Source organism: Triticum urartu, chromosome 5A, assembly GCF_056163025.1.
Source record: "Triticum urartu cultivar PI428250 chromosome 5A, HENAU_Tu73, whole genome shotgun sequence".
Taxonomy (NCBI): Eukaryota; Viridiplantae; Streptophyta; class Magnoliopsida; order Poales; family Poaceae; genus Triticum; species Triticum urartu.
The window spans coordinates 262,984,944-263,000,004 of NC_141877.1; the positions used below are offsets into that span (position 1 = coordinate 262,984,944).

Below are 15,061 nucleotides of genomic sequence, written 5' to 3' on the forward strand. Positions count from 1 at the left end.
TCTATCACACCCGATCATCACATGGTGCTTCGAAACAATGAACCTTCGCAACGGTGCACAGTTAGGGGGAACACTTTCTTGAAATTATTACGAGGGATCATCTTATTTAAGCTACCGTCATTCTAAGCAAATAAGATGTAAAACATGATAAACATCACATGCAATCAAATAGTGACATGATATGGCCAATATCATTTTGCTCCTTTTGATCTCCATCTTCGGGGCTCCATGATCATCGTTGTCACCGGCATGACACCATGATCTCCATCATCGTGTCTTCTTGAAGTTGTCTCGTCATCTATTACTTCTACTACTATGGCTACGCTTTAGCAATAAAGTAAAGTAATTACATGACGTTTATGTTGACATGCAGGTCATAAATAAATTAAGACAACTCCTATGGCTCCTGCCGGTTGTCATACTCATCGACATGCAAGTCGTGATTCCTATTACAAGAACATGATCAATCTCATACATCACATCCTTTTGGCCATATCACATCACAAGGCATATGCTGCAAAAACAAGTTAGACGTCCTCTAATTGTTGTTGCAAGTTTTTACGTGGCTGCTATAGGTTTCTAGCAAGAACGTTTCTTACCTACGCGAAAACCACAATGTGATATGCCAATTTCTATTTACCCTTCATAAGGACCCTTTTCATCGAATCCGATCCGACTAAAGTGGGAGAGACAGACACCCGCTAGCCACCTTATGCAACTAGTGCATGTCAGTCGGTGGAACCAGTCTCACGTAAGCGTACGTGTAAGGTCGGTCCGGGCTGCTTCATCCCAAGATGCCGCCGAATCAAGATAAGACTAGTAACGACAAGTAAATTGACAATATCGACGCCCACAACTACTTTGTGTTCTACTCGTGCATAGAAACTACACATAGACCTAGCTCATGATGCCACTTTTGGGGATCGTAGCAGAAATTTAAAATTTTCTACGCATCACCAAGATCAATCTATGGAGTAATCTAGCAACGAGAGGAAGGAGAGTGCATCTACATACCCTTGTAGATCGCTAAGCGGAAGCGTTGCAAGAAGGCGGATGAAGGAGTTGTACTCGAAGCGATTCAGATCGTGGTTGATTCCGATCTAAGCGCCGAACCACGGCGCCTCTGCGTTCAACACACGTGCAGCCCGGTGACGTCTCCTACGCCTTGATCCAGCAAGGGGAGAAGGAGAGGTTGGGGAAGACTCCATCCAGCAGCAGCATGACGGCGTGGTGGTGAAGGAGGAGCATGGCAATCCTGCAGGGCTTCGCCAAGCACCACGGGAGAGGATGAGGACTTGGGAGAGGGGGAGGGCTGCGCCAGAACTTGGGTGCAGCTGCCCTCCCAATCCCCACATATATATAGGGGCAAGGGAGAGGGGAGCCGGCCCCCTCAGATCCAATCCGAGGAGGGGGCGGCGGCCAAGGGGGGTTGCCTTGCCCCTCAAGGCAAGGGGGGCGCCCCCCCCCTTTAGGGTTCCCCCAAACCCTAGGCGCATGGGCCCTAGGAGGGAGGCTCCCAGCCCACTAAGGGGCTGGTCCCTCTCCACACACAGCCCATAGGGCCCTTCGGGGCAGGTGGACCCTCCCGGTGGACCCCCGGAACCCCTCCAGTGGTCCTGGTACAATACCGGTAACCCCCGAATTATTCCGGTGACTGTATGATGACTTCCCATATATAAATCTTTACCTCCGGACCATTCCGGAACTCCTCGTGACGTCCGGGATCTCATCCGGGACTCCGAACAACATTCGGTAACTACATATATCTATTCCCTATAACCCTAGCGTCATCGAACCTTAAGTGTGTAGACCCTACAGGTTCGGGAGTCATGCAGACATGGCCGAGACAACTCTCCGGTCAATAACCAATAGCGGGATCTGGATACCCATGTTGGCTCCCACATGCTCCGCGATGATCTCATCGGATGAACCACGATGTCAAGGATTCAATCAATCCCGTATACAATTCCCTTTGTCTATCGGTACGATACTTGCCCGAGATTCGATCGTCGGTATCCCGATACCTTGTTCAATCTCGTTACCGGCAAGTCTCTTTACTCGTTCCATAACACATCATGCCGTGATCAACTACCTGATCACATTGTGCACATTATGATGATGTCCTACCGAGTGGGCCCAGAGATACCTCTCCATTTACACTGAGTGACAAATCCCAGTCTCGATTCGTGCCAACCCAACAGACACTTTCGGAGATACCTGTAGTGTACCTTTATAGCCACCCAGTTACGTTGTGATGTTTGGCACACCCAAAGCACTCCTATGGTATCCGGGAGTTGCACAATCTCGTGGTCTAAGGAAATGATACTTGACATTAGAAAAGCTTTAGCATACGAACTACACGATCTTTGTGCTAGGCTTAGGATTGGGTCTTGTCCATCACATCATTCTCCTAATGATGTGATCCCGTTATCAACGACATCCAATGTCCATGGTCAGGAAACCGTAACCATCTATTGATCAACGAGCTAGTCAACTAGAGGCTTACTAGGGACATGGTGTTGTCTATGTATCCACACTTGTATCTGAGTTTCCTATCAATACAATTCTAGCATGGATAATAAACAATTATCATGAAAAATGAAATATAATATAATAATAACCAATTTATTATTGCCTCTAGGGCATATTTCCAACAGGGTGCCCCCCGGACCGCCTCTTTACTCTATAAATACCCCAATATTCCAAAAACCCTAAGGGAGTCGATGAAAATCAATTCCAGCCGCCGTAGAGTCCGGAACCACCAGATCCAATCTAGACACCATCACGGAGGGGTTCACCACTTCCATTGGTGCCTCTCCGATGATGCATGAGTAGTTCTTTGTAGACCTTTGGGTCCGTAGTTAGTAGCTAGATGGCTTCCTCTCTCTCGTTTGATTCTCAATACAATGGTCTCTTGGAGATCCATATGATGTAACTCTTTTTGCGGTGTGTTTGTTGGGATCGAATGAACTTTGAGTTTATGATCAGATCTACCTTTTTATCTATGAAAGTTATTTGAGTCTTCTTTGATGTGTTATAAGCATGATTGCTTATAGCCTCGTATTTCTTCTCCGACATTTGGGTTTTGTTTGACCAACTTGATCTATTTATCTTGCAATGGGATTATGGGAAGAGGTGCTTTGTGATGGGTTCGATCTTACGGTGCTTGATCCCAGTGACAGAAGGGGAACCGACACGTATGTATCGTTGCTATTAAGGATAACAAGATGGGGTCCATTTCTACATAAATAGATCTTGTCTACATCATGTCATCGTTCTTATTGCATTACTCTGTTTCTCCATGAACTTAATACACTACATGCATGATGGATAGCAGTCGATGTATGGAGTAATAGTAGTAGATGCAGGCAGGAGTCGGTCTACTAATCTTGGACGTGATGCCTATATAATGATCATTGCCTGGATATCGTCATGATTATTTGAAGTTCTATCAATTGCCCAACAGTAATTTGTTCACCCACGGTTTCTATTTTTGTCGAGAGAAGCCACTAGTGAAACCTACGGCCCCCGGGTCTCTTCTTTAATATATTTGCCTTTGCGATCTATTTTATTTGCTTTTATTTTCCGATCTATTAAACCAAAAATACAAAAATACCTTGCTGCACTTTGTTTTATTTGGCATTCGATCTATCAATCTATTACAACTTTCTCACATCCGTTTGCCAATTTCTGATGCCGTTACCCGAAAGGGATTGACAACCCCTTTAACACGTCGGGTTGCGAGTATTTGTTATTTGTGTGCAGGTGTTGTTTATGTAGTGTTGCTTGGTTCTCCTACTAGTTCGATAACCTCGGTCTCATCACTGAGGGAAATACCTACCATCGATGTGCTGCATCATTCCTTCCTCTTTGGGGAAATACCGACGTAGTCTAGGAGACATCACTCACCAGGCTATTGGACCATGTGGCTTAGATCGTTGGCATCCGGAGGCCGGACATAGGTGCCTTGAAAGTTGGCTCGGAAAGCATCCTCGAGCTCTTCCCAGCTCCCTATGCGAGTCTTCGAGGAGGATGTTCAACCAATATCGGGCTGGTCCTTTGAGCTATGATGGCAAATATTTGCTGGCGTGGAGGTCATCTCCTCATGCCATACTAATGTGGAGAAGAAAATCCTCAATCCATACGGCCGAGTCTGTGGTTCCGTCGTATGGCTCAATGTTTATGAGTTTAAACCCTTTCTGGGAATTGGTGCTGCATCACCTCATCGGTGAAGCACATTGGGTGAGCGACACCCCTTATTCGGGCCACATCGCGTCGAGCCTCGGATTCCATCAGTGCCGGACATTGATCCCGAACTCTATCGTATCAGTCGAGCCATGATTGGTATCCATCTCTTCTTTCGGGAGGGTAACCTCTTGATCCGTAAATGGACCTTGACTGACCTGCTCTAGCGGCCAGGTCGTGTCGCAGATCGTATTGATATGCTGGTTGTGCCGCCTCCTTGCCTTTGTGGCGAGGGAGGGGGCAGGTGGGTATTCGGCCTCTCCAGCCGGCCCATCCCTTCCTTGAGGGGGGCGGTCGGGCTGGTCACCTTGAGTTCGGCTGGGTGGTGCAGGCTTGAAGGCCTCGTCATCGAATTGCGGCAATAGTTTGCGCTTGGGGTAGCTCCTTGTTTGCTGTTCACCGTACCCTTCTTCGGCTGCTAGGACTTTCGTCCATCTATCGTTGAGGGTGTCTTGTTTGGCTTTTATTTTTTGTTGCGTCTTCTTCAATCTTCGCGCGGTGGCTATGAGCTATTGCTTGAATCGCTCTTGTTCCAATGCATCTTTTGGGACGATGGAATCTTCATCTCCAAGGTTGACCTCCTCTTCGGAGAAAGGCATGTAGTTGCTATCTTCGGAATCGTTGGGGTCCTCGGGGTTATACTGACCCTCCTGCCCCTCTAAGCCATCAGACTAGTGCTCAGTGGCGGGGTCGCCGAGGTCTTCTCCATTGCCCGGGGTGTCGCCTTCTCTGGTGCCCGTGTGGCTTTCCCTGCCTCGTCGCCCCTTGGATTGTCGACGTTGTCTTCGGCGTTTGGGGGGCTCCTTTCCAGTCTTGTTACTGTCCCTTCTGGGGGTGCCGACCCCATTAGCTCCATCGCCGTCGTCCTTGGGGTGTCCACCATGTAGACATTACAGGTAGATGTGGCCGTCCATCGACCAGAGACGGGAGGGTCGGCGTCCGTGCGGGTCGTGGCCTCGCTGTAGTCGTCCATGTCGTCGGCCTCCTCAGAGGCGTAGTCTAGCATGTCGGTTAAGTCTTCGACAGTGGCTATTAGGTGGGTGGTGGGTGGGACGTAAAATTCTCTGTGGCTTGCCTCAAGGTTCTGTTGAGCGTGAACCGAGGACGAGCCATCAACAATAGTCATCATCTAGATATGATCAAGCGCCTCATTTAACAAGGCAAGGCTGGCCTGATGGACGTATGAGTTTTCTTCGGAGCTGACGTCTGCCATCACGGTGGGGTGGGGCATGAGTCCGGCCAGGGTGAGATCCTGGTCTTTGGACGCCGTACTCGTGTCAAGGCTCAAAACCGAGTCTGTAGTGAGGAGGGCGAGTTCGGCTGGGGTTGACTCCTCGTTTTCGGACGCCGAACTCCCGTTAGGGCTCAAAGCCGGATCCATAGTAAGGAGGAAAGGTTTGGACAAAGTTGATTCCTGGTCTTCGGACGTAAGAGCTGCTCCTGAGCTCAAAGCCGATAGTGCGGTAAGGGTCGATCTGGAGATCAGATCGGGGAGAGGCCCCGAAGTTAATGCTTTGGAAGCCATGGTTGTTCCAGGTGAGGTTGAGAAGCCAGTGAAGATTAGATCGCCCCGAGCGTCGATGACGTACTCGAAGTTACCAAACCTGATCTGATGCTCAGGGGCGAAACTGTCGACCTGGATGAGACGACCGGTTGAGTAGCATGCAGGACAATGTTGCCGAACGCGAATAGTTGCTCGAGGACGAAGACGTCCCCAGTGTTGATGCCATCTTCGATGATCGGGCGAGCCATCGATCCCTCGACAATCCAACAAGGGAACTCTAAATGAAATCACCAATGTCGGTGTCAAAACCTATGGATCTCGGGTAGGGGGCCCGAACTATGGACCTTGGATCGATGGGGAACAAGGGACGTGGGACACGATATTTACCCAGGTTTGGGCCCTCTATAAGAGGTAATACCCTACATCTTGCTTAATTATATTGCTTGTGTATATGGGGATTACAGAGTTGATCTACCACGCGATCGGATGAACTAAACCCTAAGCTAGTAGGACGGTGATTGTTCTCTCGCCTCTATGGACTAAGTCCCCTGGTTTATATAGACACGAGGGGTATTAGGGTTACACATAGTCGGTTACAACAGGGGAACAAGCATGCATAATCTTCTATCTTGACTTGGAGTACACACCAAGACACAAAAACGTCACCCATCCGGATACAATGTCGCCCCATAGTTCGGTCCACCAGCAATCATAGTAAGGGCATCTCCAGCCGTTGGCCCCCCCAGGACGCATAAAAATCGCCCCCTGGGGGCGAGCCGGCGATACAATCGGCGCTGGGGGCGGTTTTGCGCCCAGTCGTCGCCCCCGGCTCGCCCCCAGGCGCCGAAATTGGCCCACTTTGCAGCCCAATTTCGGCGAATAAAGGGCCCATATGGGCGAGAATAGGCCCATATTCGGCGTGGTTTCGCCGTGTCTCGGCGTTCAATTATCAACACAATTATTTCTTATCACATATTTCATCACAGAAAAATCAAATACTTCAACAAAATAGTACAACAACAAATAGTTCGATACAAATTATATAGTTCAACAAATAAAAACTCGTATTTCATCACACGGCGCCCCCCTTGAGCCTCCATAGGTGCTCAATCAGATCTTTCTACAGTTGATGATGCACCTGTGGGTCTCGGATCTCCTGACACATACTGAGATAGGCAGTCCAAGTTGCCGGTAGCTGGTGATCAATTTCGGCTAGAGGACCCTGCCTGTAGTATGGTTCAGTGTCAAACACTGGGTCTTCTTGCTCGCTCTCGATGATCATGTTGTGCAAGATGACACAGCAAGTCATAATCTCCCACATTTGATCTTTGGACCAGGTCTGAGCGGGGTACCGAACAACAGCAAATCGAGATTGGAGCACACCAAATGCCCGCTCAACATCCTTCCTGCAAGCCTCCTGAAGCTTCGCAAACCAGGCGTTCTTGCCTCCTGCCACAGGGTTTGAGATCGTCTTCACAAATGTCGACCATCTCGGATAGATGCTGTCAGCTAGACAGTACCCCTTGTTGTATTGGTGCCCGTTGATCTCGAAGTTCACCGGAGGAGAATGGCCCTCAACGAGCTTGGCAAAAATAGGAGAGCACTGCAGCACGTTGATGTCATTGTGAGTTCCTGGCATACCCAAGAAGGAGTGCCAAATTCAGAGGTCCTGTGTGGCTACCGCCTCAAGCACCACACTGCAACCGCCTTTGGCGCCTTTGTACATCCCCTGCCAACCAAATGGGCAATTCTTCCATTTCCAATGCATGCAGTCGATGCTTCCAAGCATCCCAGGAAATCCTCTTGCTGCATTCTGGGCTAGGATCCGAGCAGTGTCTTCCGCATTGGGTGTTCTCAAGTATCGTGGCCCAAACACTGCCACCACTGCCCGACAGAACTTGTAGAAACACTCTATGCTGGTGGACTCGGCCATGCATCCATAGTCGTCGAGTGAATCACTGGGAGCTCCATATGCAAGCATCCTCATCGCTATCGTGCACTTCTGGATGGAGGTGAATCCAAGAGCGCCAGTGCAATCCATCTTGCACTTGAAGTAGTTGTCAAACTCCCGGATGGAATTCACAATCCTGAGGAAGAGCTTTCGGCTCATCCGATAACGGCGCCGAAATGTTCTCTCGCCATGAAGTGGAGCATCAGCGAAGTAGTCGGAGTAGAGCATGCAGTAGCCTTAGAGACGATGCCGGTTCTTTGATTTCATCCGCCCCGGCGCCGAGCCACCTCGCCGCGGCTTTTCATTGCTCGCCAGCAGCTGGGCGAGGGCGGCGAGCACCATGAGATGCTTTTCTTCCTGGACGTCGGCCGCGGCTTCCTCCTCCAGCAGCGCGGCGAGCTCTTCCTCCTCATCCGAGTCCATCGTCGAGGCAGGCAAAACGCCGAACACCTTGCGCTCGGTGGGCGTGTACCCGCGGTTAAACCGCGCCTCCGCGGCCGGAAACGGCGGCCGGAAACGCCCAACTGCTGTGGGAGGGGCTGCCGCGGCGAAGCGCTGCTATTTTTCGACGGGGAATGGCTATCTAGCGGAGTGGGGCGGCGGCCGTCGCCGGGATATAGCTAGTGGTGGCCGAGGGCGCGGGGGGTGCGAGGCGAGTCGGGGGAAGAAAACCTTGACTTTTCCCCTGTCGGTGTGGGCCAGGCGTGCTTTTCCCTAGCGCCGGAGCCCCCAACTGCTCCCCAGCGCGCCGGGTTCGGCCTGTGACCGCCGGGCGGAAAAAGGGTCCGAACCGGCGATTTTCGGCGTCCTGGGGGCGCGACTGGGCCGTTTTTTCGGCGCTGGTGCCGAAAAAGTGGCCTAGGGGGCCCTGTTGGGGGCGCGGCTGGAGATGCCCTAAGGCCCAGCTGTCCTGCCCATGTGAGATAGGCCGGCATCCCGAGGACCCCCTAGTCCAGGAGTCCCTCACCTGCTATCACACGATTTGACATTGAAAAATATTTCCAATTTAAAACAAAACAGAAGCTAGCCAACTCGCTCTCACAAGACTCTACCGATTTCAGCCTTCCTTGGCCGTTGGATCGTGATGAAACAGGTCTTCAAATTCGCTTCATCCGTTGGATCTTTCTCTTGAGAGTTTTCACCGCGTGGTTATTCCCAGGACCAATGACGGGTGGGCTCGTTTCGTTTGCCTATTGGCTGGGTCAGCTGTTTCCAGGTGCGATTGCGCCCTCTCGTTGCGCACCGCGCGGTTGGCTGCGCCAAAGCTGAAAGCCCACAGCTCACTCGAACCCTAGCCGCCACATCCCGTCTTCCTCCCTAGCTCAGCATCACAGGCGCCGGCGCGCCGCACCCCCTATTCCTCCTTTCTCCTCGTCTGAATAGCCGCCGGCCGCCGCACCGCTTCTTCCCCTTCCTCCTACCTCCCTTATCCCTGCCCCCAATCCACATCCGCCTCCTCCCTTCCTTCCTTCCAGATCGGGGAGTAAGATGGCGGGCGGCAGAGCGTGGGGTCGATGGCAGCGGCTGGACGAGGTCGTCCACAGGCGAGGAATGGCCGCCAAGCTTGTTCCTCCGACCGCCGCACTGGAGCCCCGGTGGCTGAGCCTGCAGTGGCACCGGTAGTCCGTCCGTCCTCGTCCTCCTCCTCCTCTCTCTCTCTCTCCCGTGCAGCCGGCCTCCTCCCTCGTCGATTGACTCGACCTCAGTCCACCTCTGTGTGCTCTCCTCCTATTATGCGGGCACTCGGCGGCAGGGAGCATGGCGGCGACCGGGGCTGCTGGACAGTAGGGGCTCGCCGAGGTGGTCCATGCCTGGGAAGACGGCGACATCTTCCGGCGACAAGGTGAGCTTCGCCTAATCCTCTCTCTCTCTCTCTCTCTCTCTCTCTCTCTCTCTCATCTGTTCTCTGGTATGAAGATCCTTTGCAGATCAATTAGAAGGCAGAATTCTTGCTAGGTGGCTCAGGCCAAGCATCGTTTCACATTCAGGTAGAGCTCTTTGTTTGCAACCACTGCTGTACCCACTGCAGATGGGGTTTGATCGAAATGTATCAGAAAAATTGTTTGGTTGAGGAACATTTGGTTTGACCTGGAACTCTAATCTGTTGCCCCAAAGATCTTTAAAGTTGTTGTTCACCACGTTCCTCTGGGATCCCAGAATATATTAGACAATATGGTAGTCCAATGCTGTTTTGAAGTATATATTGGCATTGTGCTGAAAATGGACCTGGCAGGTGAAGTTTTATTATCTATCCTGGTAGAATAATCAAAAGAAGATATGTTTTACTCACCAATTTATATGCCTAACTGTGCTTCTATTGTATTATTTTCTTAATGGATGCTCCTAAAATTGTTTAGGTGCTCTTCTACCAAGATTGACCAAATGAGTGTTCTGCTAAAGTAAAAAAGTCATAAGACTGAAATATCATGGGTCAGCCTTCGTATGTCTGCCAGTGCTACAAATTATTTGAATGAAAGATCTGAAAATACATAGCACATCATATGTCCACAGTTGTGATTATGATAGGTGCAAAGTCTTGGCTTGTTCATTACATAATCTGAAAACATGTGTTATTTTGAGCTTACATTGTGTAGCATCTCTACTGTCGGTTTATAAGTAGCTTTCTCCTTTATCTGATGGAAATCATAATTGTTTTACAGGAAGTGAAGACGGCCATTCGTCGTGCCATGAGCTCCATTCATATTACTATATGCTTAAAACATCGTGCTCTCCTTATCTACATCATGTGGTAGTAGTATTTACTTGCCATTCATGCATCTTGTTCCATCATGTCAGTCATATCTTACATATCACGCTTGACTGGTTTGTTCAATTCCTCTACTATGCTTTTCTGTCGTGTTTTTCAAACATTCTCGGTTACTATAGATTATCATGATATCTTGCTGCAATGCATTCAAACCTGCAAATAGCTTTGTAAACAGAGTTATGTGCCCAGGATTTGGCGGAGGTGTGCTCTTGTCTTGTCTTTCATAATATTCGCCTTTATTGCGTGCACAATCAGTTGGTGGTACCCAGCGGAGGTTGAATTGTTAGTACTTATGCCTCTGATTTTGTGGGGTAGTTAGTGTATGCCTGCATGCCTCATTGGAAATATTACTGCATGATACCATACAGATATTTCAGTTTATAAACTGATAAGGTAATTATGAGTTTATTAGAGAGTACAGATTTGCTCAGCTACTAGCCTACAATGACTTATATATTTGTAAATAGTGAAGTACTCTATGCACCTTAAAAATAATCTTTAAGTGAAAGATGCAGTTACTTTACATTAGTACCTTCGCCATTTAGGCAGGGTGGAGGCGACGCACAAGGACGCCTCTAGCACGTTCACCGCCAGCCGTTGCCGTTGCTTTCTTCTTTTTTGGCTTATATTTCTTAATACCTAAAGTGAATGCCTGGTACTCATTCTCCTAATGTTTCAAGGTATTTCTCATTATTAGAGCATTTACATTGCTTTACAGAGTATACATCAAGCACAGTTGAAGTACATATCAAATAGTTGTATTCCAGAGTTGTTTGATTCGCATGATAAAGATTCTAAAAATAGTTCCCATGCCATAATAAGTTATAATGTTTTGTTTCTCTTATATTTATATGTTTACACCACTGCTTTTGTTCCAATTTTATTGGAGGCTCATATTAGGTCGCTTTGGAGGTTGAAATCAGGTGGCTGCTCATGTCTGGCTTGGTGGCTTGGTGCCTATATTTTAGATGTTCCATTAATCTTGGCTGCTTTTCTCACCAGTTTTGGGCTTTAACCTTGGGTAAATGGACTAATCTTTTCCTTGTCTGTAAACTGTCTGCTGACATGCTTATGCTCTAACAAGTTCCTCTGCTTTCATTTCTCACGTTGTCAGATCTAGAAGGTTGCAGCTTCTTTGTTCTCCTACTCAAGATTTGCTCACTTTCTAGCTGGTTGCTGCATCATTTACTTTTTCCTCTGTTCAAGGATGTATCGTACACATTGTCACCTTTTTCCTCTATTCAGATATCGGTGTTGCCTAATTAAAAAATGAACAACAATACCAGTTGTACCAGTTGAAGTTTTTTCTTTCTGAATTGAGTAGTTAAGAGTTCAGTCTTCCTATAGAATCTTCAGGAGTTTAGTTAGGCATTCTGAAAAAGAGAAGTCTTGTTGATCAGACGGCTAAACGCTCATATCGCTCCTAAACTTGATACACTGTTTTCCTTTTGATATGTCTTGCCAAGCAGAGCGACCAATGCAAGGAGGACCAAGATCTAGGACGGTGAGCCTCGCCTAGCTCTTCCACCTCTTCCACCTATCATGGAGGAGGGACGAAGGGGGAGAAGATTACAGCATGATTCAGGTTTGACTTCTTTTTTTCTATTCCATCTAGCAACTCTGGTGGCAGAATGAAATTATCCAGTAAACTTAACTGTTTGTAAGTGTCTTGGTTGTACTAGAATTTGCAGAATTTTGTCCAAAGTCTAATCAACACAAAACTGAAGTTTTTTATTCTGATTTTTGACACCAGGATCAGTTGAGGGTTGAATGCTTCAATGGTTCCAGAAAGCTTCATCCACAATCCTGACAAATATTTCCTTTGATGTCACAAAGCATACCAAGAATTTGAAGTGAGTACGTTTTATCCCAGCTAACTTGTCAGGCTGTCACCTTTTAGCGATGTCATGAAAAATGAACATATGGCAGTCATTTATTATTAATCTTGTGGTGACATATGCATGACTATTAGTAGAATACTTTGTAGTAAGTTGTGTGTAAATGTTGTGTAGAGAAGGCGATAGGGAGACTGACGGGGCATAGAGTGCTTCCGTGTGTTGGGGTATTTAGCTGATTGCTCATTTGGGAGCACTCAATAGCATGTTGCATCTTTAATTTTATGAAATAAATGCCTTCCTTTGTTTGCTCATTTTCTTCTGATATAAAGGTTTAGATATTAGGTATTTGGTACTCAAGACCATTTAACTTTCTTTTTTCATATATGAGTATAGCTGGATTATTCATGTTTCTTACAATCAAGAATTTTCCCATTCAGGTAGATTGTGAATTATTCCTGACATTTCAGCAAAATATCCATTATTTCTATCTGGAAGATTCTGGGTTGAACTCTCGGAGACTCTTTACGCCGAGACTCTTTACCCGATATCAACTCTCTCTCCATGCAGCTCTTCTTTTGATTCTGTCCAATTCCTGGCGATCGGCACGGACCAGAATACCATCGCGCATGCCCTTGGTGTGTGTGCCAGAACTAAAAAGGATCTACTTAAGATTGCAGGGGTCTCTGTAGCTACGTGAAGCAGTTAAATCGGATTGTAAACAAGGCTCCCGAGTAGTTTCTACTCTATATCTCATTCTGAAGAAAAAAACTTTCAAAATCGCAATGTATTTCACTCCTTATGTTTAGGTTAAGCGAAGAACTTCCTTTCAGTGAATCTCGCTCCTTTTGTTAAAGCTAAGTGCGGATCTTAATTGCACCTGTTACTAAAGACTTGCCCAGGCCAAGTATGCAGGACCTAATAAGTCTCTTCTATGGCCCTAATGGTTTATATTGTATGTATTCCTCTGAACAATGCAAACCATGAGAGAAAAATAGTATTGGTAGAAAAAAGGTGGGCCTAAATGCCACACATCTATAATGAAATAAAAAAAAATATGTCCCCATGTTGCCCAGATAACATAACAAATTATGTCAAGTTGTGGGTTATTTCTCTGGAATATACATATGTTCTGAAGCTTGAAAATCCTTATGTGCAGCTAAATTGTATTTAAGACCTATATGTATACGAGAAATGCAAAGCGTTTCAAGTAACTATTAGTCTAAATTGGGACTTCGCGTTCCAAAGTAAAATCCTCATTTTTTTCTACCTAAAATGTTTAAAGTATTATTCACGCTACTAAGTTTTCCTTTGTAAATAAACGTTTGAAGAAGACAAACTGTTTCAAAACACCACAAGTGTGAATTGGGAATTGTCGTGGCATGGCAGACATAACAACACTGCTATATATATGGTATTGATGCAACTTTGTTGCACTTAAAGAATGAACGACACCTACCTCATGTTTGTGTTAGAACAAGGAGCTCAAAATGCAAACTGCAAAGACAATAAATGTTGTTACAAAAACCATAGCCTAAGTGGCTGCGAAAATGAACTTTTACCGAGAAAGATAAACCTTTTAAAAACACCCATGGCATTGATTTTGAAAAACAGATTCTTAATTTTTCATATAAAAAGGGTCACAATTCATGCCATGTGTGCTTGCTCAAACGTAAAGTACTAACAGGTGCAAATGTTTTCAAAGCACTCATGGTTTTAAAACATGATCTTGCCTTGATCTTTTTATATAATAAAGGGGTTAAAGTAATTAACATATGTCTTACTCAAACCTAACACTACTACCATATTCAAATATTAATGTACATTTATTTGTAAACAACAAGCCTCCATTCATTTTTATACAAATGGGTTAGAATTGTTACCATAGGTGCTTGTCTACAACTAAACCTACCAAGACATGGGTTCTTTTCAAAGCACACATGGTGTTTAGCAGGTCTGAGCGCCATTTGTTACCATATCTTCACTGCAACACGGTCTTTAGTGGGAGCGCCTCTCTGGAAACGCCTCTATCGCCCAGCTGACGAACCAAGGAAGAAGAGGGGATAGACAGGCTCGGTGGATGCATTCGCCACCGCTTCATATTCTTCTCCTGACAGGCCGCAGTCATCGCTGTTCGTGGGCTGGGCTAGGTAGCATATGGGCCATTCAAATACCTATACCTCCATATATGCACAACACAAAGATGTTTTTTCCCTTCATGTGCATATACAATAAAAGTTTGGTGCAACCACTGCTAAAAAAATATAACCATGCCTGCTCTACACATCCCATACAAATATGTTTGTTTTAGCTTAGGTTTCTTATCATGATGACCATATTTTTAAACTAAAACTGTACATATTACACAAATGTTTTCTTTTTGCAACCTCAAATTTCGCGGCGTGATAAACATGTTCTAAAATAGCATGGTTTAACAGATGGTCCTTGCAAAATGAAACTATTTTCATCGACAACATGGCTTCAGTAGGTCTCTGCGCCATTTGACGCAACGAGTCAACTAGTTAATCTATAACGTTTGGAGTTCAAAGAATTTCAAGAAGAGCTAATAGATATCATGGATTGTGTTCGAAAGTGAATAGAAAAGAAGAGGCAATATAAACATATGAAACAATCGAGGATGTGCTAATTGATGGGGAAAAGGGATGGAAAATATATACTATGTACCATGTATATTTCAATGAGGAAAATTTTGAAGTTAAGTGTTCATGTCATCACTTTGAGTTTGGAGGTATTCTCTA

General features: G+C 46.5%; 1 protein-coding gene across 11 annotated transcripts; it reads left to right on the forward strand.

Annotated features, from left to right (window-relative positions):
* Nucleotides 1–8,916: 8,916 nt before the first annotated feature.
* On the forward strand, nucleotides 8,917–13,193 carry LOC125508415 (uncharacterized). Of its 11 annotated transcripts, none has more exons than XM_087525860.1 (7): nucleotides 8,917–9,319; nucleotides 9,454–9,543; nucleotides 9,618–9,688; nucleotides 10,361–10,449; nucleotides 11,368–11,488; nucleotides 11,582–12,052; nucleotides 12,221–13,193. In XM_087525860.1, the coding sequence occupies exons 1-6, from the start codon at nucleotides 9,189–9,191 to the stop codon at nucleotides 11,731–11,733; spliced, it is 654 nt and encodes a 217-aa protein (XP_087381986.1). In that variant the 5' UTR covers nucleotides 8,917–9,188; the 3' UTR covers nucleotides 11,734–12,052; nucleotides 12,221–13,193. The 11 variants fall into 11 exon arrangements, 5 of the variants coding, with proteins under 5 accessions (XP_087381986.1, XP_087381983.1, XP_087381985.1 ...); XM_087525857.1 differs by having other exon boundaries at nucleotides 8,923–9,543; nucleotides 12,221–12,320; nucleotides 12,743–13,193; XM_087525859.1 differs by having other exon boundaries at nucleotides 8,923–9,543; nucleotides 12,221–12,320; nucleotides 12,747–13,193.
* The last annotated feature ends 1,868 nt before the right edge of the window (nucleotides 13,194–15,061 follow it).

Bases quoted from the DNA above. Each gene is read 5' to 3' on its own strand.
- LOC125508415 (XM_087525856.1), top strand. From the start codon at position 9,215: ATGGCAGCGGCTGGACGAGGTCGTCCACAGGCGAGGAATGGCCGCCAA. The intron at 9,544-9,617 runs GTGAGCTTCGCC...TCTGGTATGAAG, and splicing joins CGACATCTTCCGGCGACAAG to ATCCTTTGCAGATCAATTAG. The intron at 9,689-10,360 runs GTAGAGCTCTTT...ATTGTTTTACAG, and splicing joins AAGCATCGTTTCACATTCAG to GAAGTGAAGACGGCCATTCG.